This window comes from Tamandua tetradactyla, chromosome 6 (assembly GCF_023851605.1).
Source record: "Tamandua tetradactyla isolate mTamTet1 chromosome 6, mTamTet1.pri, whole genome shotgun sequence".
Lineage (NCBI taxonomy): Eukaryota > Metazoa > Chordata > Mammalia > Pilosa > Myrmecophagidae > Tamandua > Tamandua tetradactyla.
Genome location: NC_135332.1, coordinates 24,902,320 through 24,926,431, shown reverse-complemented (window position 1 = coordinate 24,926,431; position 24,112 = coordinate 24,902,320). Strand labels below are relative to the sequence as shown.

Here is a 24,112-nt window from a genome sequence, read left to right as displayed (position 1 = left end):
GCGTGCACTCGAGGGGCCTGTGACTGAGGCTCTCCTGGAGGTTACTGGATGCTGGGGCAAGGCCTAAGGGAGGCTGTGAGGGACTGTGAGTGGGTCCAACACAACTCCTCCCCGGGCCTTTCTGAAGGTAGGAGACCCGTCAGATGTGGCTGCGCTGGGATGAATGGGGGTGGGGCATGTGCGAAACGGTTTGTGGTTCATACTCTGGGGATGAAATCTAGGCTCTGCTCCATGCGCCCGGCATGATCCTGGGAAGCCCCTTCTCCCTGGACTTCAATTTCTTACCTGCAGAATTGCGGGAGGGGGGTTGAAATAGCTGTCAGGGTTTTCTGCTGTTCCCGCTACAGGGGGTGGGTCACGGGTGAGAGGAGCGACGGACGGCGGCGGGGGAGGTGTGTCCCCCCCACACCCCACTCCTCCGGAATCCCCAAGTCCTTCCCCTCACGGGGGCTCTGTCTCTAAGGTCACTAAAGCTTTGCCTCCAGCTCACGGGTACACACACACGCCACATATTTTTTTAAAAATCTAGACTCAAACGATGACAAACGCCGGAGCTGGAAGACACCTCCAGCTGGGCCAACCCTTCCCTCCTCCCTCTTCACAGCTAAGAAAAACTGAGGCTCCGGTTTGGGATTTCCAGAGGCCGGGGTTTCCCGGTCCTCCCACCTTCCCCCGCCCCCACGGCGACTCCCGAGCCTCGCGCCCGCCACCGTCCCGGGACGCTCCCGCCGCGCCGCAGGCGAGAAGGACTGGCTGGGGCTCCCGGGGGACGTCGCCGTCGGGGCAACCCCCACGCCCGGCGCCGCCCCGCCTCGCCTCGCCGCCCGGAGCCCGGAGCGCGGCCGCCGCTGCGCACTGGCGGAGGAACGGGCGACCGAGGGCGGAGGCAGGGAAGGGTGTTGGCGAGAGCTCGCGCGCTGTGTATGGTCTAGCGGAGGCAGCTGACCTTTGAGGAGGAAATCGCTGCTCTCTGCTCCTTCCTGTAGTAACAGCCGCCGCCGCCGCCAGGAGACCGCGCCGGGAGCGAGAGCCGCGGGGCTGAGAGCCGGCGCCGAGGCCGGACGGCTCGGCCCTGACCAGGTGGGTGGCCGGGCGGCGCGTCCCCGGCGGCGCGCGCGGAGAGGGGGCGCTCGACTCCTGCCCCGGCCCTCGGGCCGGAGGATCCCGGGGCCCGACGGGCGGGGGACGGGGAACGGGTCCCCGGAATCGAGGGGGAGTTTTGGCGCAGCGCGCACCTCGGACGCTGGCGGAGGGAGGGGGCATCGTCGCCCACGGCGGGGAGGGAGCGCTGTTGAGCTGGACGGGAGGAGCAGGTGGGGCGCAGCTAGGGGGCGCAGCCGAGGGGGCGGAGCGTCAGTCCCCCCAACCTGCTCTGCTAATAACCCCAGCCACGTGCCCGCGGGGACCGGGCCGTCGAGTGGGAACTGTCGCTGGCGCAGCCCTAACTTTGGGCCAGATCATCCGGCCTTTCTAGAAATTGGAACTCAAGGTCCGAGGCAGCTCCGGGTGGGGGGATTCTTGCAGCCCTCCCCAGAGGACCCGAGAGCGTTCGCTGCAGAGTTTCTCTTTCAGTTTCTAGCTGTCCCCCTCCCCCTCAGCGGGGAAGCCCCAGTGGGGCGAGGGGAGAGGAAGAGGGGGAGGTACCTGACTCTTGAGAGCCCCTCCCCAAGCCTCAGAGTTTCTTGTTGAAGGGGAAAGCTTCCCTTCCCCTCCTCACCATCTTTCTTCCCACACAGGAAAGCTGTCTGTGGAAGACGAGGGACCCTCTTCCTACGTGCAGGGACATGGCCGGCTGGATTCAGGCCCAGCAGCTGCAGGGAGATGCGCTGCGCCAGATGCAGGTGCTGTACGGCCAGCACTTCCCCATTGAGGTCCGACACTACTTGGCGCAGTGGATTGAGAGTCAGCCCTGGTAAGTGCCCCCTGCCCTCTGCCTCCCTCTGCCAGTACCTACGGCTCATGCTCCTTAGCCTCTGGCTCTGCTCTTTGTGGTTTGGTATGAATCTGATCGTGTCTGTCCCTCTCTGTGCGGAAGGTGCAGGAAAAGGCGGTGTCCTTGGGAAAGGGGAACAGGGAAATGGAGGCCTGGGAGGGGAGAGGGGATGTTTCTAGACTCTGAGGCCCATGGAACTGCCAGGAACAAGTTTTCTGTGTCCAGGAGCACCCTTAATCACAAGCCTGGGATTTCCATGTCTTTTTTGGTGCCCCATCTCCATGCCCAAGTAGGCACCCAAATAAGCTTCTTTCTCCTGCCCTGCCCCGAGGGATGCCGTGGACCTGGACAATCCCCAGGACCGAGCCCAGGCCACCCAGCTCCTGGAGGGCCTGGTGCAGGAGCTGCAGAAGAAGGCAGAGCACCAAGTGGGGGAAGATGGGTTTTTACTGAAGATCAAGCTGGGGCACTATGCCACACAGCTGCAGGTGGGTGTGCACTCTGGGTCGGCTTGGGGAGCCAGCATCCGCCTTCTCTTCTCTTCCCAGCATCAGAACCCTTGGGTTTTTTCCTGGCCTGGCCACTGACTCACCATGTGACCCTGAACTTTTCGGCAACTTTTTTGTTCTTCAATTTCCCCCACCCCCTCTTTCTAAATCAGACCTGTCAGGTTCCTTGAACATAATTCAAAGCAAGGAGTGGGGAGGGGGCAGTGTTTGGCCCCAAGAGATGGGGGATGTGTGAAACAGCATTATGGACAGATCAATGAACTTAAGTGACATCAGAAGGGACGGAGGTAGCCTGAATCAGGAGTCCTCTGTTGGAGGATGGAGGATGGTACATTCTAGAAATACGTGGATGAGACAACCAGACATCCTTCTTGGGGCTCTTTTAAGTGAGGAAGAGCTATTGAACTGGGGTGAGAAAGGAGCAGAGTTGTCCTAGAGACAAGAGCTGGATAAAAGGGCCTTGAATTGAGGTTTTAATGTAAGAATGGAGCTGCTTCTTCACGTGGGGTGAATATGGGGAAAGAGAGGGTGTTTTTTAGAAGCAGGAAAGGGGTTTGGGTGGTAACTGTAGTTAAGCATTTATTGGAACTCGGTTGTATTTCTTAGATAGCCCTTCTTAACTATCAGCAGTAGGGTGCTAGGGAAATAAAAAGTCTATCCCAGAAGAGGAAAGAAATAGGAAAAACCTGGGGGAGGGGGGAGCAAACAGGAATCCAGGGCAGGAGTATGGTGGAAAGGGCCTTGACCTTGGTGTCAGATGCCCTGAGTCTCAACCTTGAGTCAGCCACTCACTTACTCGTTTGTTTCTGGACAAGAACTTACCCTCGCTGAGCATCAGTTTTCTCCTCTGTGAAAAGGGGATAATTTCAACTTATGTCATAGGGTTGCTGTGCTGGAGAGTCAAAGGAGTTGGTAGATTGGAAGTGCTTTGTATCTTGTGGGCTTCTAATTATGGCTTCCCTGGGAAGGCCGAGGCAGGGACTGGAGAAGAGGAAAGGATAGGCATGGCTAGAGCAGAGGGTGGTTACTGGTGGCTACTGTTGAATTTTTTCAGAACACGTATGACCGCTGCCCCATGGAGCTGGTCCGCTGCATCCGGCACATTCTGTACAATGAACAGAGGCTGGTCCGAGAAGCCAACAATGTGAGTGTCTCATGGGTATAAGGAGAGGAGTTGGGAAATCCTTCCACATGTCTCTATCTGGAGAAAGTGTGTGTTCACATATCCTTGCTCCCCACTGTATCCTAACACCTAGCATAGTCCTTGGCGTTGGGTCAATGAATGAATGTGGAATGAGGGATCATCATCGTTAGTAGGAAAACCAGGTGTCACTGGGGACATGTTGAATTTTAGTCTTTCCTGAAAGTAATTAGATGGCGCAGTTTGGGATACCTCTGGTGGAAACCAGATCTGAAATAGAAATGTCTACTGTGCTTTATGAAGATGCCCTAGTCTCCGCGTTACCTGTTTTTCCTCCTTCTTTCTCTCTTCCACCCCAATTCTGGCAAATTATCATCCTTCTATCTCAGATGACCCTTCCTTCTTACTCTAGATTTGGGACTGGGGTCTATAGTATTGGGGTTCCCTGAGACTGGAGGTTACTCCCGTCCTCACTGCCCAGCTCAGTGCTGCTTGTTATCTCTGCCCAATCTGTCTCCAGGGTAGTTCTCCAGTGGGGAGCCTTGCTGATGCCATGTCCCAGAAGCACCTTCAGATCAACCAGACATTTGAGGAGTTGCGGCTGGTCACACAGGACACAGAAAATGAACTAAAGAAACTGCAGCAGACTCAAGAGTACTTCATCATCCAGTATCAGGAGAGCCTGAGGATCCAAGGTGAGGCCGGTATCATGTGAGACTTGAGGGTGAGAGTGAAGAACACCCTGTGTGCTTCTCTAGGGCAGGGGCTAGGTCTGTCTCCACCTCCCCAGTACCTTGCCCAAAGCCTGATGGAAATCGTGACTCCCGGTGATGGAACCCCTGCTGTGTGCTGTCTGCTGTGCTCTGTGCTATGCCGTTTGCATACATTATCCAATTTAACCCTCACAGAAAGCTTATGAAATCGGGAGTTATAATAGTAGTTTACAAAATATGACTGGAAAGAAAGAACATGATTGTCCAATCTAAATTAGCCATAAATCGTCATTTGATATTATGTAATAGAAGCTCATATATATCACATTATTAAAATGAATTTGACATTAAAAAAAAAAAAGAAATTGGGAGTTGTATGATCTCCATTGTGTAGGTGGTAAAACTGAAGTTCAAACAGAGTCAATAACTTGCTCTAGGTTGTTTGTAAGTTGGAGAGTTGGATCTCAACTAGAGATATGCCATAAAATCCCCGCACTTTACTAATCAATAGTCTCTCCTTAATTGTGGGTATTCAGTGAATATGTGAATGAACGAGTGAGTGACTAAATGAATAGGGACAAAATGTTCCCCAGAGAGAGGACTTGAGGTGGGAGTCCCTTGGTTGAACCAGCCTGGGGAAAGGTATTCCAGAAGTACCCCTTCTTAAGCCCCACAGATGGAAGATGGGGTTTGGAAGAGAGGGTAACAGTGGAAAATTATCTTATCTCCTAAGTCTGTAGCTTGCCATTGGCTGCCATAATAAGGGAATGGGGAGAGAAAAATGGACTGTTCTGGAGGAATTTACTCCAAGTACAATTTGAAGAGTGTCAAGACATAGTCCACCTTCCTGTGGGGCCATACTGACCCCAGAGATATACTACCCCATCCAGTGAGGTCAGGAAGTATAAAGATGCCTTTTCCTTTGCTCTTCTTGTTTTAGCTTTTTAGGTAGAACCTTAGATCACTGACTTAGACTGTTCTTCTTTTTTTAATATATAGATTCAAAGCTATAAATTTCCCTCTAAGCACTGCTTTAGCTGCAGTCCATGATTTTTGATATGTTATCTATTCATTATCATTCAGTTTGAAATATTTTCTAATTTCTCTCATGATTGATTCTTTTACCCATATGTTATTTAGAAGTGCACTGTTAATTTACAAATACTCATTTTTTTCAACGTGTTGTGTTGTTATTGATTTCAACATTGTCTTGTTATTGAATCCCATTGTGATCAGAGAACATACTCTGTATGATCTCAGTCCTTTTAAATTTAGGGACTTGTTTTATAACTCAACGTATGCCCTATCTTGTTGAGCATATGTGCACTTGAGAAGAATGTATATTCTACAGTTATTTCATTTTCTCAATTTTTTTTATTGTGAAATATAGCATATATGCAAAAAAAGCAATACATTTCCAAGTACATTTTAACAAGTAGTTATAGAACAGATTTTAAAGTTTGGTATGGGTTACAGTTCCATGATTTTCGTTTTTTCTTCTAGTTGCTCCAAGACACTGGAAACCAAAAGAAATACCAATAATGGTTCAGCAGTCATACTCATTTGTTAAGTCCTATCTTCTGTTATACGCCTCCTTCTCTCTTTTTTTTTTTTGCGATAAATAATATATATATACAAAAAAGCGATAAATTTCAAAGTATATCACAACAATTAATTGTAAAACAGATTTCAGAGTTTGGTGTGGGTTACAATTCTACAATTTTAGGTTTTTACTTCTAATTGCTCTAAGGTACTGGAGACTAAAAGAAATATCAATATAATGATTCAGTAATCATACTCATTTGTTAAACCCTAGCTTCTCTGTCTAACTCCACCAACACCTTTGATCTTTCTCTTACTCTTTAGGGGTATTTGAGCTATGCCCATTCTAACTTTTTCATGTCGGAAGGAGCTGTCGATACTTTGGAACAGGGAGATGGAACTAGCTGATGTCCTGCAGAGGCTGGCACCTCTGCATTTCAGGATTTATCTGGTCCAGGAACCCGTCTGGAGGTTGTAGGTTTCTGGAAAGTTACCTTAGTGCATGAAATCTTTGTAGAATCTTATGTATTGCCCTAGGTGTTCTTTAAGATTGGCAGGAATGGTTTTGGTTGGGGTTTGGTAAATTATGATAGGTAGCAATGTTTAACTGAAGCATGCATAAGAGTGACTTCCAGAGTAGACTCTCAACTCTATTTGAACTCTCTCAGCCACTGATACCTTATTAGTTACACTTCTTTTCCCCCTTTTGGTCGGGATGGCATTTTTGATCCCACAGTGCCAGGGCTAGGCTCATCCCTGGGAGCCTATCCCATGCTGCCAGGGAGACTTTCACCCCTGGATGTCATGTCCCACGTAGCAGGGAGGACAATGACTTCACTCACAGAGTTGAGCTTAGACAGAAAGGCCACATCTGAGCAACAAAAGAGGTCCTCCAGATATGACTCTAAGGCATAACTATACGTAGGATAAGCTTTTTCACTACATACATAAGCAAGACCAAAGGCTTGGCCCATTGATTTGGGTGTCCCTAATGTTTGACAGAATATTCGGGGATTCTTGAATGTTAAAGTTTAATAATTCCATATTTTTTTCCCCATCCCTCAAGGGACTTTGCCCCTTAATACTCTTTGATTATCTGCTTAATATACTCCAGGATGTATCCAGGCATTACATTGAACTATACATGATTAAAGGCTCCCATTCTTATTCTGGGCTCCCTGTGTTTGAATTGTTTAAATGACCCGTTCAGACAGGCTGAGTTAGATTATGTGCTACAGAAAATTTAGCATCTGGACAAAATAAACCTTTCATCCTTTGGTCTCCAAAAGTAGGTGAAGTTCTAAAATACAGACAATGTCTTCCTTATCCCTGTATTCTGAATGACCTTAATCCCGACCTGACCGGCTTCATTCTTATGTCTAAATATCAGATTATACATATATAAAACAGCCTCTCAAAATCCAGAAGTAACAATTACCACTCCAGACTAAATATGACTGCTATAAGAATTTACAGTTTAGGCCCCAGTTTTCTTATAAGTATTTTGTAAATGAGATCATACAATATTTGCTCTTTTGTTTGGGGCATATTTTGCTCCACCAAATGTCCCACAGGTTCATTCACAATGTTGCATGCCTCACAATTTCATTCCTTTTTATAGCAGCACAATATTCGATCATATGTATACACCATCATTTGCCAATCTACTTCTCAGTCAGTGCGTCTTTCGGCCACGTCCAAAGTCAGCAATCCATCAACACTCCCAATTTTAGATCATTTCATTGTCCCCAAGAGAAAGATGACTAATAAGCACACCCTCACCAAATAGAAAATCCAAACCTTTCCCTAACTCTTGTCCCTCCCCCGATTAAGTACCCCTGGTATTGCTGTGGCACTGTTGATGTTTTCCTGTTGAATATAGCCCATGCAATAGCAGCTTTCCCCCATACCCTTAAATCATGCATTTTTTGTACAAGCTTCATACCTTTGCAGTAGTTCGTGCAATAACTTATTTATATTTGTAGTGTTAAGCAGTGAGATACATGCCTCCATACAACCCCTTTCAATCATGTTCACCTTCCGTATGGTAATATTACTTATAGACTCACGAATGAACCGCCTTCACTTCTATGTATTCCCTTACAATTAAGTTCAACCTCATTTGCTATCTCTACAGCTATTTCATTGTAAAATAACAGTAAACACAGTAATAGTAACATAAAAAAAAGTAAAAAAAAAAAACAACACGTATTTTCCAAACCAAAATTTAGGAAGTAGAATGACATTGCTTTACAGTTTTGCGACTCTAATCTGTTATGATATCAAACATATCGTATAGTCTCTGGAAAACTGTACTGTATACTTGTAAGAGATTGAAAGTGAAAAAAGAAAATATAGTATGAGTTTGTAAATAGTTTTGAAATTGCAAATCCCTTATAAGAGTATCAGACACCAGCCAGAGACCCCCAATCTACACTTGGGGAATTCCTGATCGTCTGTCTTTTATTGATTTTTAGTCTAGTTGTTTTATCAGTTGCTGAAAGAGTGGTCTCAAAATTTCTTTATTATTGTGGAATTATCTTTTCTCCAATTAATATGTCCTTCATGTATTTTGAAGCTTCATTATTACTTGCATACACATTATGATTACTGTGTCCTTCTGATAGATTATTATGAAATGTCTCTGTCTCTGGTAATACTCTTAAGTCTACTTTATCTGGTCTTCTTATGTATATGGTTTGTATAGTATATCTTCATCCATGCTTTTAGAATTTTAATCTGTCTCTTGTGGGCAACATGTAGCTGAATCTTGCTTTGCATCCACTCTGACAATCTCTGCTTTGATTGAGTTCTTTAGTCCATTAACATTTAATCTAATTATTATTAGTTATATTGAGGTCTACCATTTTACTATTTATTTTCTGTTTAGTTTCTTTTCTTTTTTTTTTTTTGTTGCTCTGTTCCTCCTTTCCTGCCTTTTGTGGGGGGTAGGATTATTTAAAAATTTTTTAGAATCTCATTTTAATTTAGCTATTGAAGCTCTTTTCCTAGACTCGCTCTGTCAGTATTTCTGCACCCGAAGCCTCAGGCATTATCTGACTCTTAGTACGTGTGGGGTGAATGTGGCTGGGATGATTCTAATTTGTCTCCATATGATTTATCCTAGTGTGACCCTAGGGAAAGTCTGGTCCCTTCTAGAGTGAAACTGGAGATTTCAGTCCATTATTTCTACTGAGCGTTTTGCCTGATCAGTATATTTATGATCCTGTACTGAGTTTTCTGTTTCCTGTGGATGGGTTGGGTTTGAATTCTGGTTTAGGTTTGTACCGATCATACATGTCAGTTCAGTCTCATTTATCAAATTTATCCAAAGCACAGATTATTGATCTGTTTGTGCAAGGAAAGGCTCAGCTCCTCCAGCGAACCAGAGCAGAGCAGTTGCCTCATGTCTCCCTCCCTCCCACTCTCCCTGTCTCCCTCTCTCCCTGTCTCCCTGTCTCCCTCTCTCCCTCTTTCCCTCTCTCCCTCTCTCCCTATTTCTCTCTCTCTGGGGTGCTGGGCTGAGCACTGTGAGCCAACCTGGACAAACATGTGAAGCCCCTTCCAGCACCTCGGGAAGCCCCCTCTTCCCTGAGGAAGAACCGCTGTGCTCAGGAGCTGGGGCCCCGCCTCGGGGGAGGTGCCTTCCTAAGGAGGATGTGCCATGTGGGAGGGGCGGGGAGCATTTTCCACCTCGTTGCTTCTTCAGTGTTAGAGAGACAGGTGCCATTATTTTCCCATCTTACAGATGGGGAAGCTGAGGCGCAAGAAAGTCAAGTGATTTGCCCACGTTGGCCCAGCTGGTCCCGGCCAGGGCTCACTTCCAAGCCAGGCGTTCTGTCTCCAAGGCAGGCCCAGGTGGGGCAGGCTGGGCCGGCAGCTGGGTGGGAGGGAGGCCCACGGACCCAGAGACCCACATCGCCGGGTCCTCCTTGGTCCGTCCTGCACTCAGCCCCCAGAGGGGAGGCTCAGAGTCAGAAGGCAGTGGTGGGAACCCCGAGGCTGCCTTCTGAGGAGCCAGTTCACCCCAGGCCCCCTTGGCCTGTAGAGTCCCACCCTGGGCATGGTGGGATTACTGTCCCCTCAGGGGTCTCACTTCCAGAACAGGTGAGTGTGGGTCCGGGGCTTCCTACTGGCAGCTGGGGGGACATGGCTATGGGTGTCCTGTCCCCTCCTCCAGCTCAGTTTGCCCAGCTGGCCCAGCTGAGCCCTCAGGAGCGTCTGAGCCGGGAGACGGCCCTGCAGCAGAAGCAGGTGTCCCTGGAGGCCTGGCTGCAGCGCGAGGCCCAGACGCTGCAGCAGTACCGCGTGGTGAGTGGGCCCCCGTGCCTGTCCTCCCGGGTGTGGCGGTCCACATCCCGAGCTCCCTGGGGGAGCCTCGGGTGGAGCCAGGAAGAGGGCGAAAGGTGAGCCCCTCCTCCCCGTGGGGGCCTGTGAGGCCGAGCATGTCGGAAGGCGAAAGGCTTGTGGATAGGACCCATCCCCGTGCCCCTCCATGGCCAGGGGGGCCCCTGCACGTTGTTCTCTGGAGCCCTGAAGGGCCCGCTCTGCCCACCTCCCTTCAGGAGCTGGCTGAGAAGCACCAGAAGACCCTGCAGCTGCTGCGGAAGCAGCAGACCATCATTCTGGATGACGAATTGATTCAGTGGAAGCGGCGGCAGCAGCTGGCAGGGAATGGAGGGCCCCCCGAGGGCAGCCTGGACGTGCTGCAGTCCTGGTAACGGGTCTGGGGGAAGCCCACAGGGAGGAGGGAGGTGGGGGAGGCAGGGGCTCCGGGGGCTGGCGCCTCCTGCATGTGCAAGGGCTGCAGGCTCCCTCAGGGTTGTAGCAGCTGTTACTTCCCGAGCGGTTCTGGGTCTTGGGACAGGCTCTACCCCCTCTACCTGTGCTGCTGTCCCGGGAAGGATGGCACTGTCTTGGGAGTGGGCAAGGCTGGGAATGGGCAGGGTGACCCTTGAGCTGTCTGGGCTCAAATCCGCATCCCTCCACCTCTGCATTTCTCTGCACCCCTGTGAGGTCAGGCAGCTCTGCTCTGCACCAGGGGACACATTTGGCGGTTAATGTGCAAAGCCTTCCTGGGCGAGACCTTGCTGGGCCAGGGAGAGCCTGTGTCTTGAGGGTCTCCCCAAGCTGGGAGCCTCAGCCTCCGGTTAGTTGGGGGCGGGTGTGTGTGTGAAGCCTTTGTCCTTCCCGTCGGCCTTGGGGCTCCTGTGCAGGTGTGAGAAGTTGGCCGAGGTCATCTGGCAGAACCGGCAGCAGATCCGCAGGGCTGAGCACCTGTGCCAGCAGCTGCCCATCCCTGGCCCAGTGGAGGAGATGCTGGCTGAGGTCAATGCCACCATCACAGACATCATCTCAGCCCTGGTGACCAGGTGATTGCTGTCTCCTGGCCATGCCCAGAGGGCAGGATCAGCCCCCGAGGTGGTTGGCATGCGGGAGGCAGCCGGTGCTTTCCCGGAGGAGGGGCTCACCCGCGACCCCTGGCCTCTCTTTGCCTCGGCCCGCTGTCCTTCTGTCTCTGGTTGCTGTGGCTGCCCAGCGCTGCCCTTGCCCAGTGTCTATTGTGGACGTTCCATGGGCTGCCTTGACCCCTGCAGCGCCTGCCAGCTGCTGAGGCGTTCGTTTCAGCCCCCACCCCTGCCCTCCCGCTGATCCCAGAGGCCTCCCTGGGCACAGAGGCCGCCCCACGTGCTCTGCCTCCTCCCCTGAGCCCCTGTGCCAGGCGGCCTCCCGGGCACAGGGACCCGGAGCCTTGCCCTGAGCCAGGGTGTCGCCTGTGTTCCCTGCAGCACCTTCATCATCGAGAAGCAGCCCCCCCAGGTCCTGAAGACACAGACCAAGTTTGCGGCCACCGTTCGCCTGCTGGTGGGCGGGAAGCTGAACGTGCACATGAATCCGCCCCAGGTGAAGGCCACGATCATCAGTGAGCAGCAGGCCAAGTCCCTGCTCAAGAACGAGAGCACCCGCAAGTAAGGGTGCCGCTTCTTCCCCAAGCTTGTGTCTCGGGCCCTTTTGTCTCCTGGTGTGCTCTGCCTGCGCCAGGCTCAGAGCCTCCCCTGGGCCTGCCTGTGCCTGGCACATAGTAGGTCAGCAGCATCACGCCTCTGCAGTGCTCCATCCAGTTCCTGTGCTAAGCTTTGGGAATACAGTTTGATCCAGATACGACTTGCCTGTGTTTTCCCCTAACTGCCCGGCACGGAAGGCAGTAGAATTTGGACAAGTGTAGCTGTGGGACAGGCGAGCCCTGCAGGGCGCTGTGTGGTGGATGGAGGTGGGGTGGTGAAGGACTGATAGTTTAATCTTACGGTGCAGGACCACTAGCAGGCGGCTGATGGACAGTGGTGGGGAAGGAAGACTTCTGCAGGCAGAGAGAATTGCATGATTCATATCCTGAAGGTGCCTAGAAGGGCATGTGTGGTTAGAGGACACAGGGGTGGGGTTCAGGAATCAGGGGAGGCCACCCATCGCGTGTGCAGTGAATGAGTGAGTGAGTCAGTGATGTGAAGACTTGATCCCCCTCCTCTGTCACCCAGTTAAATGTGTTTACTGAGTCCTACCTTGGGATCTGGGGATGGAACAATGAAGAAGTCAAATGAGGTTCAAGCTCTTTTAGAAGTTACCTTTTAACTGGGAAGAGGGACAATAATACGTTTTTTAAACCAAGGCAGTTTCACAAAGTGATAGACTGCAGAAGGTTAAAACACTGTGATGTAGAAGCGTCTGGAAGTGGGGCAGGTGGGGGGGGGGGGCAGGTCCAGCAACAGGAGATGGGTGGACCCGAATGAGGGGAAGGGCAGGACTGTTTGGGGAGACAGGAAGAGCACATGCAAAAATCCTGAGGCAGGAACCAACTGGAGCACATTCAGCAAACAGAAGAGGCCGGCATGGCTTGCGTGCTCTGAGGCCAAGTGCCCGGTGTGGCTGGGGAGGCGACCAGGGACTAGATCAGGAGGGACCTCAGAGGCCATGGCCGTGGGTTTTATTCTCAGTTCACTAGCAGGTGCTGGGGTCTCCCAAAGCCCCCGTATCAGTCTGATGCCCTGTGAATTTTGAATGTCATGGGAGAGAGCCAGACCTCAACCTTGAAGAACTGGCCTTGGGTCCTCCCAGGTTGATGGAGAAGACAGTAAACCCAAATAGACACCAAGGAGCATTCTCAGGGAGTGGGGGCAGGGGCTGCTGGAGGGGCTTTTTCTGGAGTGAAGGCCCCAGACCAGGTTCTCGATGGGACCGTGCTCCCCCCTTGGACCTGTGTGGAGCTGGGTCCCCTCTCCTTGGCAGCGATTGCAGTGGCGAGATCTTGAATAACTGCTGTGTGATGGAGTACCACCAAGCCACGGGCACCCTCAGTGCCCACTTCAGGAACATGGTGAGGGCAGGGGCCGGCCCCATGGAGGGAGGGCCACCCGGAGCTAAGCCCTTGTCCCCAGCCGCCGTCTCCCACCCTCCTCTGACCTCCTACCCCACAGTCGCTAAAAAGGATCAAGCGCGCCGACCGGCGGGGTGCAGAGTCTGTGACTGAGGAGAAATTCACGGTCCTGTTTGAGTCTCAGTTCAGTGTTGGCAGCAATGAGCTTGTGTTCCAGGTGAAGGTGAGGCCTCTGCTTTCCTCTCCCCTCTGTGGGAGACCGCCTGGCTGGTTTGGGAAAGGCAGAGAGTTCTGGAGCCTCACCCGGGTGTTGAACCAGTTGCCCATGGTGCCGGCAGGAAACCTATTGCAGCTCTGCTGCTCACTGGTTGCTCAGTTAGAACCCGGCACCAGTTCACAAAACTCAGACAGCGCACCAAGAGTGAAGAGGTTGTGCTTTTTTCTTTGCTTTGCTTTGAGGTTTGATGGGTGGGAGGGGCGTGGGAGGCTTGCAGTTGGGGTCGTGGGTGAGATATGAGGATTTGGGAGTCTTGCCTCAAACACAGGACAGGATGGCAGCCAGGCCCCTCATCTGTCATTACTCTGACCCCCACAGACCCTGTCCCTTCCCGTGGTTGTCATCGTTCACGGCAGCCAGGACCACAATGCCACTGCCACCGTGCTGTGGGACAATGCCTTTGCTGAGCCCGTGAGTCCCTGAGGGATCCCACCTCGGCCCCCTGGTCCCCAGTACTCTCCTCAGGGTCAGCCCCAGCCCCTTGGTCCCCTGCTGAGTGGCCCTTCCCCACCCCAGGACCAGAGCAGAGCCGAGGGGAGGTGAGAAGGGCGGCCGAAGGTGAGCTCCCCTGTCCTCAGGGATGTCCTCAGAGCTCGGGGTCTCCTAGGTCTGTCGGCTTGGTCTTTGAACCTGGTCTCTGTTCTTCCTCTGGCTTGTGGCTCGGGCCCCTGGTCTCTGTCCTCGGTGCCCTGGTCTGGGCCTCTGTCCCTGCATGCTTACACTTCTGAGCCCTGCGTTTCTGTACTTGGGTGTGTGTCTCCTTTTCTGGCTCTTTCTCAGTCCCTCTGTCTTTTGGTATCTGCATCTGTTGTGTGTGTGTGTAAATGTTTCCAACTCTCTCAATCGGCATTTTCTCCTTTCTGCTCCCCCGCAGGGCAGGGTGCCGTTCGCGGTGCCTGACAAGGTGCTGTGGCCGCAGCTGTGTGAGGCGCTCAACATGAAGTTCAAGGCAGAAGTGCAGAGCAGCCGCGGCCTGACCAAGGAGAACCTCGTGTTCCTGGCACAGAAGCTGTTCAACAGCAGCAGCGGTCACCTCGAGGACTACAGCAGCATGTCCGTGTCCTGGTCCCAGTTCAACAGGGTGAGGTGCCCGGTGTGACCGCTGCCTGCTGGGACCAGCAGGTTCCCCCTCCCCCACCGCACAGACAGGTCATTGCCTGGGATGGCTGCCCATCCTCCACCCCTCAGCAGTTGGGAGGGACTGGACTGGGGCCCCTCCCCGTAAGGAATGTAGCCAGGGGGACCTCAAGGAATTGTACTTAGCTATGAGAACCAGAGCAGGGCGATGGAAGGAATACAGAGCTGGGAGTCAGGATCCCAGGTTCAGGTCCTAGACCAGTGAACCCATTTGCCAGGGCCTTTCCTTTCTTTGTGCCTCAGTTTCCCTGTCTTTAAAATGAGGCAGGGGAGTGGCAGGGATAACTTTGGCGGTCCCCTCTAGCACCGACAGTGCTTTGCATCTCCTCCCCCACCCCGTGGTGTTGTCTTGGGCCTCTGTGTCTTAGAGGCATTTTTACTCTCTGGTGTCTGGGGTGTGGGTTGGAGGCTGTGTCACTCCATGGTCTGCTGGAGTGTGGGACAAGCAGGCGTGAGGAGTGGGGGGCAGGTAGGAGTGAGGACAAGAGGACACAGACTGGTACTGGACCACCTGCAACCGTGGGGGCACAAGCCCTGACTCAGGGTTTCCTGGGGGGCTCTTAGGAGAACTTGCCGGGCTGGAACTACACCTTCTGGCAGTGGTTCGATGGGGTAATGGAGGTGCTGAAGAAGCATCACAAGCCCCACTGGAATGACGGGTGAGGAGGGGCAGGCCTGGGGGTTGGGCGGCTGGCTACGGGCCGGGTCCCAGAGTGGTAGGTGGCCCAGCAGTGACTCTGGACGTTCCACCACCCAGGGCCATCCTAGGTTTCGTGAACAAGCAGCAGGCCCATGACCTGCTCATCAACAAGCCCGATGGGACCTTCTTGTTGCGCTTTAGCGACTCGGAGATCGGGGGCATCACCATTGCCTGGAAATTCGACTCTCGTGAGTGCCCTTTTTACACGCACTCCCACCCTCGCACTCCCACCCTCGCCGCTCTGTCTTCATTTCCTTTCTCCCCATGCTGCACCAGGTCTGTATCTTTAGAAGGTAGACGCCAGCAAAGCTGGCAACTGAGCTCAGAGTGTGGCAGGAGTGTTGCTCAGCAATACATTCCTTTTCTATCATTTTCCATTCTGGAGAACCTAAATTCACTGGACACCCCAACTTCTGGGTGGGTCCACCGGCAGTGTCACGCTCCCGCTTCCCTACCGTGATGCAGCCTTGTTGGTACCTAGCTGCTGGTTTGGTGGGTGGAATGTTCCTGCAGCTGCTTCCTTGCCTCATGCTGAGAAGTGCAAGGGGTGGGGTCATGGTGCAGGTTAGTAAAAGCCTGGGCTTCTCTGCAAGCCTAACTTAAAACCCCACTGCTCAGACCCTCCCCCTGATGGCCGTGGGTTTTTGGGAATGAGAGTGTCTCCTCCACAGCCGACCGTAACCTGTGGAACCTGAAGCCATTCACCACGCGGGATTTCTCCATCCGGTCCCTGGCCGACCGGCTGGGGGACTTGAACTATCTCATCTATGTGTTTCCTGACCGCCCAAAGGATGAGGTCTTCTCCAAGTACTACACTCCGGTCCTTGGTGGGTCCTGATGGCCTGGGCTGTCCCCAGGCCCTTCCCCAACCCAGAGACAGAGTCGTTGGGGCTGGACGAGGGAGGCTCCCCTGTGGGTTTTGGTTCCAGAGAATGGTGGAAAGCATGTGGAGAGGATTTCAGGGCTCACTGTTTGGGAGCGGGAGAGAGAGAGAGACCTCTGACCCAGCTTTTTCCTCCACAAAGTGGAAAGCTGAGCTGGTTCTCACCCTTGCACTCTTGGAGAAAGAGCAGCCGTGCTGGAGGGCTGTGCTGGGACCATTCAGGCCTCCAGATAGTGTAATACTCCCATCTCTGTCTCCTGCTTTCACCTCTCCCCACCCTCAAACCACCCTCCATATGGAGCCCAGGAAGCAAAGTGGACAGGATTTTTCTCTTCAGCCTGCCCCAGATCCGTTGGTTGTATTTGTTTCTTGTTGATCTTGTTTCCTTAGGGTTGGGGGCAGGGAGAGCGATAGTGAACAGCCAGAAAAGGAACCAGGAGAAGGGCCGGGGTTGAAGCCAAGGGTCTTGGTGACCCTCGGGCTGTGCCCATCAGCAGGCATTTATTGGAAGTCCTTGGGAGTCTCATCCCTGCTAAAGCCCCAGGGTGACTTGGGTAGGAGGCTGAGTGTGTGGGGGTAAGGGGGCCTTCCACCCCACGTGGGAGGTCCCGGAGACTTCGGTTCTCATCACCACCATTTTTCCCATGGCAGCTAAAGCAGGTGACGGATACGTGAAGCCGCAGATCAAGCAAGTGGTCCCTGAGTAAGTGTCGGGGCCCAGGGCGGGGTCTCCTGCGGCCTCTTCCCTCCTCCCCTGGCTCCCCTCACTCCACACTGCTGCCCTTCTGTTCACGTGCTCTGTGCTCCCCCGGAAACCTGGCGAGATCACTGGGCTTGGTCATAATGCAGCATGGGGCCTCCCAGAACCAAGTGGGGGATTTTGTCCTTCTATGCCCCGAATAAGACATAAAGATGCCCCACTGAATCCCCTTCTCTGGCAGCTGAGGCTCTTTTCTGCTCTCTCCGCAGGTTTGTGAATGCATCTGCAGACTCTGCGGGGGGTAGTGCAGCCTACATGGACCAGGCCCCATCCCCAACCGTGTGCCCCCAGGCCCATTATAACATGTACCCACAGAAGTAGGTGGTGTTCTCTTGGGGTCTGCAGGGGAGGAACTTGGCCTCGGGCTGGACCCCCAGACAGCTGGTGGTCAAAGGAGTGCTGAGCTCTTCTGGGTCTGAGACCACCCAGCTCAGGCCTGGGCTCTTGCCTGTGCCCAGGCTGGGGTGGGGGAGATTCAGCCAGCAAAAAGCACGGAGCATCACTTTTAGAGCCAGACATAGCAGGATCCAGATCCTGTCCCTGGTACTGGGAAACTGATGGAAACTGTTTCCTCCCCTTTGAAAGGGAGGCAAGAATACCTCGCTGATGGGATTGTGCAGAGAGTTAAATGAGGCAGGGCAAGAAAAGCATTAGTGTGGGTGAGGCCTTCCTAAGGCTGGACACCTGGCAGCTATTAGTGGGGTGTTGTTACTCAGAGTGTGGTGGGAGGGGGGTTATTGGTTGCTCCTTTCTCTTCTGAGTGGGGTGGGCAGGGCTGCGCTCAGTCCAGGAGGCAGCAAGCTGCTGTGGGGCAGCCACGGGCAAGGGAGCCACAAAGACTGGGATTTCAACCCTGATCCCCAGCCTACCAACCAGGTGGCCTTGAGCAAGTGTCCTAGCATGGGAAGCCTCAGTTTCCTCCTCTGTAAAATGGGAAACTAACTACCACACAGGTACCTATGAGGATTAGAGAAATGGGATTGAAAGGTGCTCGAGAAGTAATCCTGATTTCATGGAAGAACATGGGCAGGTGGCCAGAATCATGTGCCCAACCACCTTTCTTTTTAAATTTATATATATATATAACATATATACCAAAAAGCAATAGATTGTACAGTGTAACAAGTATAAAACAGATCAGAGTTTGGTATGGGTTACAGTTCTATAATTCTAGATTTATCTTTTTAGCTGCTCCAAGACACTGGAGACTAAAAGAAATATGGCTATAATGATTCAGCAGTCACACTCATGTTAAATTCTGTCTTCTCTGTTGTAACTCCTCTGTCACCTTTGATCTTTCTCCCAGTCTTTAGGGGTATTTGGACTATTCCATTCTAACCCTTTCATGCTGGAAAGTGGTGTCGATAATATGGGAGAGGGGGATGGAACTAGTTGATGTTCTTGGAGAGGCAGGCCCCTCTGGGTTTCAGGATTTATCTGGCCTAGGAGCCATCTGGAGGTTGTATGTTTCTGGAAAGTAACCTTAGTGCATGGAATTTTGGTAGAATCTCAACAGAGCCTTAGGTGTTCTTTAAGGTTGGCAGGAATGGTTTTGGTTGCCAATCACCTTTCTTTACAAATGAGGACAAGGAAAGGGGAGGTAAATTCCCTAAGATCACTCATTGCAGGAGTGAGGGGTGAGATTAGAAATGGATCTCCCAATGAACAATGGTTGACTGTTACCCCAACTTGGATTGAAGGCTCTGGCTAGAATGCTAGTTTAAGGCCTCTGACATCCCCTCTCTCATTCCCAGCCCAGACCCTGTCCTCGACCAGGATGGGGACTTCGACTTGGATGAGACCATGGACGTAGCAAGGCACGTGGAGGAGCTCTTACGCCGACCAATGGACAGTCTTGACCCCCGCCTCTCCCCCCCTGCTGGCCTTTTCACCTCAGCCAGGGGCTCGCTCTCATGAACGTTTGAACCCCATGCTTCTCGTTGGAAACAATATTCTATGTGAAGGGTTAATACGAATTGGGGTTTTAGTATTTCTGTGCATAAGGATGCCTTTGCAGGCAGCATGTTTATGCGTGCATGTGTGTGTGTGTGTGTTAGTGCTCAAAGCCTGCCTCTCCTTTGCAGTTGTGGATATGTGGCAGCAGCCGCTGCGACCTTTCTTAAGATGAAGCCTTTCCAAGAGCCCATTGGGTCTGTCCTTTTCAAGGAAGAGATTGAGCTTGCAGGCACCTTTATCTGCTCAGCAGCTGTTTGGGTGAAATTTTCCAAGAGGAAGGCAACAACTTTAAGCTAAGGTTTTACTCATGAGAAAGAAGCTTTGCCATGGGTCTGTTCTTACATGTGTTGGTCTATTGATCCTTTCCCTCAAGAGGGAGGTCGGGGTTTATTTTTTGAGTAACATTTTTATACTCTATCTAATGAATATGGACCCCAGACTTTTAGTGAACTCTCCGAGAGTTTGGGCTGTAGCCATGCTGTTCGCACCACAGAGCTGGGATAATTTGAGTCATGGCCATCAGGCTGCTTTGAGTATGTGGTCTCTCAGCCTTGAGCTGGGATGGGTGGGTGGGGGCTTAGGCCTCAAGTCTTTGAAGCCTTTGCCACATTTCCTGCTCTCTCTTTCTATCCTAGGTTCCCTCCCCTCCACCCAGCCCCTGCCTTCTTTCCCTACCTCTCTGCAACCTTGCTTCTAGGTGGGGTGGGTGAGAGGGAAAAGGACTGGTCTAGGACATGGAGAACAGGGCTAGGGACTTGCAGAGTTGACCCCCACCCTGGGAAAGATCTGCTGCAGCCAGGGGCAAGCAGCACATCAGCCACTTGGTATGTGTCTGTGGAATCTGGAGTGAGCATGAAAGCTTATCTCAGGGGACTCTGCTGGGAGGTGGAACCTGAATAGGCCTCACCATGGTCAAGGCCCGTGGTCTGAGGCCAATCTAGCTCCCAGCCCCACACCGCCTTCCTCAGAGGCTGTATGACAAGAAGCTGGGGTTGCCGACTGTGGAAAAACGGGAGTCCCAGCTTCAAACATCGCTGAAGGAAGGTGGGAACTAGAAGAGGGATGCTTTGGAACTTTGTACATAGACCACACATTTGTGTAAAACTCAAACTGTGTTGAATAAAATATTTTTTTTCATAAATCTGCGAGTATGGTTCCTGGTTTGCGGAGCTGGTGGGAATCACTGGAGCTGGAATCTTTGGTTCCTTCCCTGCTGCACCTGGTACTCTAATTTTTAGCCTGAGGCTAAAACTCTGCCCCCTCTCCTATCTTTAAGGGGGCTGAGCTCTCTTTAAATCCTGTCCATGCTTCTTGGAAGGTTGAAATGAACTAGGTTGGGGGTATACATTTGAAAGCAGGGGACTCGAGGTCTTGGGGAAAGGTGAGGCAGAAATGACGGTGGGCGGTGGCACATGAGTGTGTTCCAGGCCTTGCCTCCTCAGTTGCAACTACAGGGAATCTCAAAGCTGGCAGCTGAGGGCCAGGATCAAGGTAGTCCTCTCCCCTCACCTTTTCCCAGAAACCAGCAGGTGGCACCATCCCACTGCCACTGTATTTTCAAATGGCTGGCCTGAGGGACACTGGGGTGGAGAGGCCAGCTGTCCCTGTCCAGACTTGCTGGGTGCTCAAGTGGCAGCTAGTCCAGATGCTGTTGCCGGGGCTTTGGGTTCAGGAACATGTGCTCCCTTGAGGGGAAGGAGTAGTTGGGGGAGAAAGTACCTGCTGACTAGCTTTCTTCAGAGTTCAAAGCAAGGGGAAGACAGGCAGGGAGTTACAGACAGCCCAAAGCTGTCACAGACACAGGGGCCCAGAGCGGGGCTGGCGGTGGGTGGAGAGGGAAAGCAGGCAGCCGCCAGCCAGCAGCCCTGAGATGGCACTAATCTCCAGTTTCATCTCTGCAGGGGAAGGCGGCTCCTATCTCAGACACCGGTTCGGTCTCCAGGGTACTGCAGGCGCAAGTGGAGGGGGTGGGGAGAGAGCAGAGTGGGGTCTGATGCTGATGTACAAGGGCTCTCTGAATTATCACCATCGGCTGCCCAGGGGCCCCACAGCACTGGCCAGCTAAGGGTTGGTTTGTTGTCCCCATGGGCTCAACTGAAGAGAAAGTGATAATGGAGCCAACCGTGCAAAGGGAGGCCCTGGCGATGCGGTTCCCCCCTTATGTAGCTTATCTGACCCCAAACAGGACACAGCAGTTTGCAAAGGCCACATGAGGGAGGAAGGAGGTCTCTACTCTCCAGTGGAGTATGAGCACTTGCTCCTCTGGGGTTACTCTATATCTCCAGGCTGTGGCCCAGAGGGCTATGTCAACTCAGGGATGAGAGGCTAACACAACCTCAACCCATGCACTGGGTCAACCACTTCTCAAGTCCCTTTCCTTTCGCATTCCAATCCCAAGTTCAACCTATTTGTAAGCTTAACCCCTCTTCTCCATTCCCCTACCCCTACTGCCAACACATACACACACACACACACACACACACACACTGAGTACTTAATCAGGGGGAAAGGGAACCTCTTCCAACCAGGGACAGAGCCACCAGGTTATCAGATGGTTCCTATATAACTTTTATTTCTGGAAGTTAAAGTAGATACAGTAATATATACAAAACAAACAAACAATAATATAAAATTTTACAGTATGAAGTATACATTAGAATTTGAATGCAGTGGCCAAGACAGAAGCTTAAATGCCACCGTAGATGGGTTAAGTGATCCATGGGAATCCTCTTGGCTGGCTTGGGGATGGGAGGGCGGCAGTGGAGGGAAAGCAGGCAGGTCCCGGAGGGCTCTGTTCTCTAAGGAGGACCCAGAACAAGTCTCAGCTCCTCTCATAACTTTTGCTATCATCAGAGTCTAAGACAGATAATACATGCTACCTAAAGCCATGAACTTTATAATATCTGCTCTAGAGAATTCCACATGCTTTCCTTAGGTCCCTATGACTTAAATCCAATGGAAAGCCCAAGTCACACCATTTTAAATATTTTCTCAGTTTATGAGGTAAGCTTATTATGAATTAGAGTGTTGCTGGAGAAAGGAGAGCATTGTACTATATATCAACTCTTTCTAGTGAGGAGGATAGGAATGGTCAAGAGTGACCTCAGAAACTAGCTAATAAATTTGAGTAAAATGAATAGAATTCCGAAGAAGTTCAGATCAACTGAGACAAGATGGTATTAGGCCACCAAATCCAGCCACACCTCTGGGACAAAGGAGGTCCAAGTATTTGGACCCACCACCCAGAACACTGGTAAGTATTCCCAAATGCATGGTGGATCTGAGTTGACGGACTGATGACAGGTGAGCAGAAACAGAGACCCTAAGAGGTCCAGGCACTCTAGCTGTTCTGCCTCACAAATGGGGGCCCAGTGGTGAGGAGACAAATCACCAGACTTGGAGGGAAGCCAGGGTTTACAAACAAGGAACAGACCTCAAGTTTATCAGTAAGCCTTTGCCCCTGGGTTAACCAAGTAAAGAAGTGATTAAGTTGCTGCTAGAAGAAATCAATAAGAACATGGGGCAAGAACCAGATTCCCTGAGCTCAACTAGACACTTTGCTGGAGCCCCATAGTCTGAGTCATGTTTAACCTGTAACTCTCTCCCTCTTATTTCAGGAGGCCTGAGACCAAGATCCTAGAGCAGAACGAGGGACCTTTAGACACAGGAAGGAGACATATCAGTGGAAGGGTCAGGTGAATTTGGGGAAAGGAAGGAAGAATCACCCCAGCCCTTACAAGGCACCCACAGAAAAACTAAGGCTCTGCAACAGGGGATAAATTCTGGGAGTAAAGGTTTTAAGTGCTTCTCTGCCCAGGCTTACCCACTAAACAGGCCAATGCATTAAAGAGGAAAAGAAAAATCTTGTTCATAAAAAAACCCTAAAATTTTAGGTTCTCCTTAAACCTTCTTGTTTAAAACCAAAGGCTAAGCCACAGCTTCAGACATCTTTTAAGAGTTTCATCTGAAGTCCATTTCAAGATTTATATAAATTATCAGCCAAAAAAAGCAGAATGCTTAAAGCACCAGAAAGGTTATTAACTGAGTATTCTTAAATACAGAAAAGGCTATGCCAATAGAGGGTTTTCTCTTTTGCTTCCCCCCGTTTTTAAAAAGAAACCTATGGGCTTTGACATTCCTATTTTCTACCCGGAGGTTAGCAAGGTTAAAAGTGCAACGCCAGGAGTATATAGCTAGAGGCAGCCTGTGGCATTAGTTTACAGAAACAGGCAGAGGGATGCCGCTGGCACCAGGAGGCACTTGTCTAGCAGGAAAAAAAAAAAAGCTGCTGAAAAAAAGAGGGCAGGGGAACAACAGAAAATACTAGATATTTTCTTTTTTCTCCTTCTTGCCACCCCTTCCACATCCTCTGATTACAGTCTCAGAACACATTCGCATTTAGATAAAAGCACATCACCTACATTCATTCACTTCTCTATTTTAAAAAGTGCCCAGATTGCCCAAGACAGCAAAAGTGGGAGATAAAAAAAATCTGGAACCACAAAGTTAGGAGTTTCAGATGATCTGGGGTATGGCTGTTTAAGAGGCAGTGGGACACAGGTAGGTAGGTGCCTCAGTCACATCTCTCTGCAGCATACGTTCTCAGCTCCTCACATGGGGGAGGTAGCGCACTCCGAGGTCAAGTCCATGTCAAACGTGAGGGTCTCTGGAAGAAAAGAGAAAGCTAGGTCAGTGCCTGAACCCTATAGCTGCAGGGTACATAGCCCTAGCTATTCTGAGCACAGAGGCTCAGGCTACCACTGCTACCCAATCTCCTGCGCCTTAAGGCAGAGACAGGGCCAGTTAATCCAGATTTACTTTCCTTCCCACAGGAACTTGCCCTCTGTAGGGGCTCAGTCTCCCTCCTACCTTAATTCATCTCAGCTATTTTAAAGAAGTCCTAAGACTTGTCCAGTATGGAGCTTCGAGCCACATGTGGCTGCTGAAATGTGGCTAGTCCAAAATGAGATGTGCTATTGGTCTAGAACACTTAAAGAATTTCAAACACTCAGTACGAAAAGCAGAATGTAGAAATATCTCAACTTTTTTTTACATGTTGAAGTGATTATTTTGGTTTTGTTGGGTTAAAGACAATGTATTATTAAAATCAACTTCTGATTCTTTCTACTGGTTTTTAGAGGGGCTGCTAGAAAAGTAACTATCGTGAGGTGCACATTCCGTTTCTATTACAA

At 51.3% G+C, this 24,112-nt stretch overlaps 3 protein-coding genes across 10 annotated transcripts in view; 1 reads left to right on the top strand and 2 right to left on the bottom strand.

The window, feature by feature from the left end:
- Positions 1-965, bottom strand: part of STAT5B (signal transducer and activator of transcription 5B) — a 95,819-nt gene extending 94,854 nt beyond the window's left edge. The window contains exon 1 of the mRNA XM_077164359.1: positions 947-965. The gene's annotated coding sequence lies outside the window, so the exon portion shown is untranslated. The remainder of the gene's footprint in view (positions 1-946) is intronic.
- Positions 896-20,077, top strand: STAT5A (signal transducer and activator of transcription 5A). 3 transcript variants are annotated; one of them, XM_077164355.1, is made up of 19 exons: positions 902-1,080; positions 1,737-1,912; positions 2,265-2,421; positions 3,497-3,586; positions 4,104-4,278; positions 10,019-10,149; positions 10,404-10,555; positions 11,055-11,210; positions 11,628-11,807; positions 13,120-13,207; positions 13,308-13,430; positions 13,803-13,895; positions 14,359-14,565; positions 15,186-15,280; positions 15,379-15,509; positions 15,993-16,148; positions 16,856-16,907; positions 17,174-17,281; positions 18,719-20,077. In XM_077164355.1, exons 2-19 carry the CDS (start codon positions 1,785-1,787, stop codon positions 18,879-18,881), a joined length of 2,385 nt encoding a protein of 794 aa, XP_077020470.1. In that variant the 5' UTR covers positions 902-1,080; positions 1,737-1,784; the 3' UTR covers positions 18,882-20,077. The 3 variants fall into 3 exon arrangements, 2 of the variants coding, with proteins under 2 accessions (XP_077020470.1, XP_077020471.1); XR_013177520.1 differs by lacking the exon at positions 17,174-17,281 and having other exon boundaries at positions 896-1,080; positions 16,856-17,173; positions 18,719-18,831; XM_077164356.1 differs by lacking the exons at positions 902-1,080; positions 2,265-2,421 and having other exon boundaries at positions 1,800-1,912.
- A 1,341-nt stretch (positions 20,078-21,418) lies between these two features.
- The window catches only part of STAT3 (signal transducer and activator of transcription 3), a 65,695-nt gene continuing 63,001 nt past the window's right edge, over positions 21,419-24,112 (bottom strand). For all 6 annotated transcript variants that reach the window (XM_077164353.1, XM_077164352.1, XM_077164354.1 and 3 more), the window contains one exon: positions 21,419-23,586. Coding sequence is in view for 4 of the 6 variants with exons in the window: in XM_077164352.1 (XP_077020467.1) it covers positions 23,531-23,586 (56 nt within the window). In the remaining 2 variants the exon portion in view is untranslated. The remainder of the gene's footprint in view (positions 23,587-24,112) is intronic.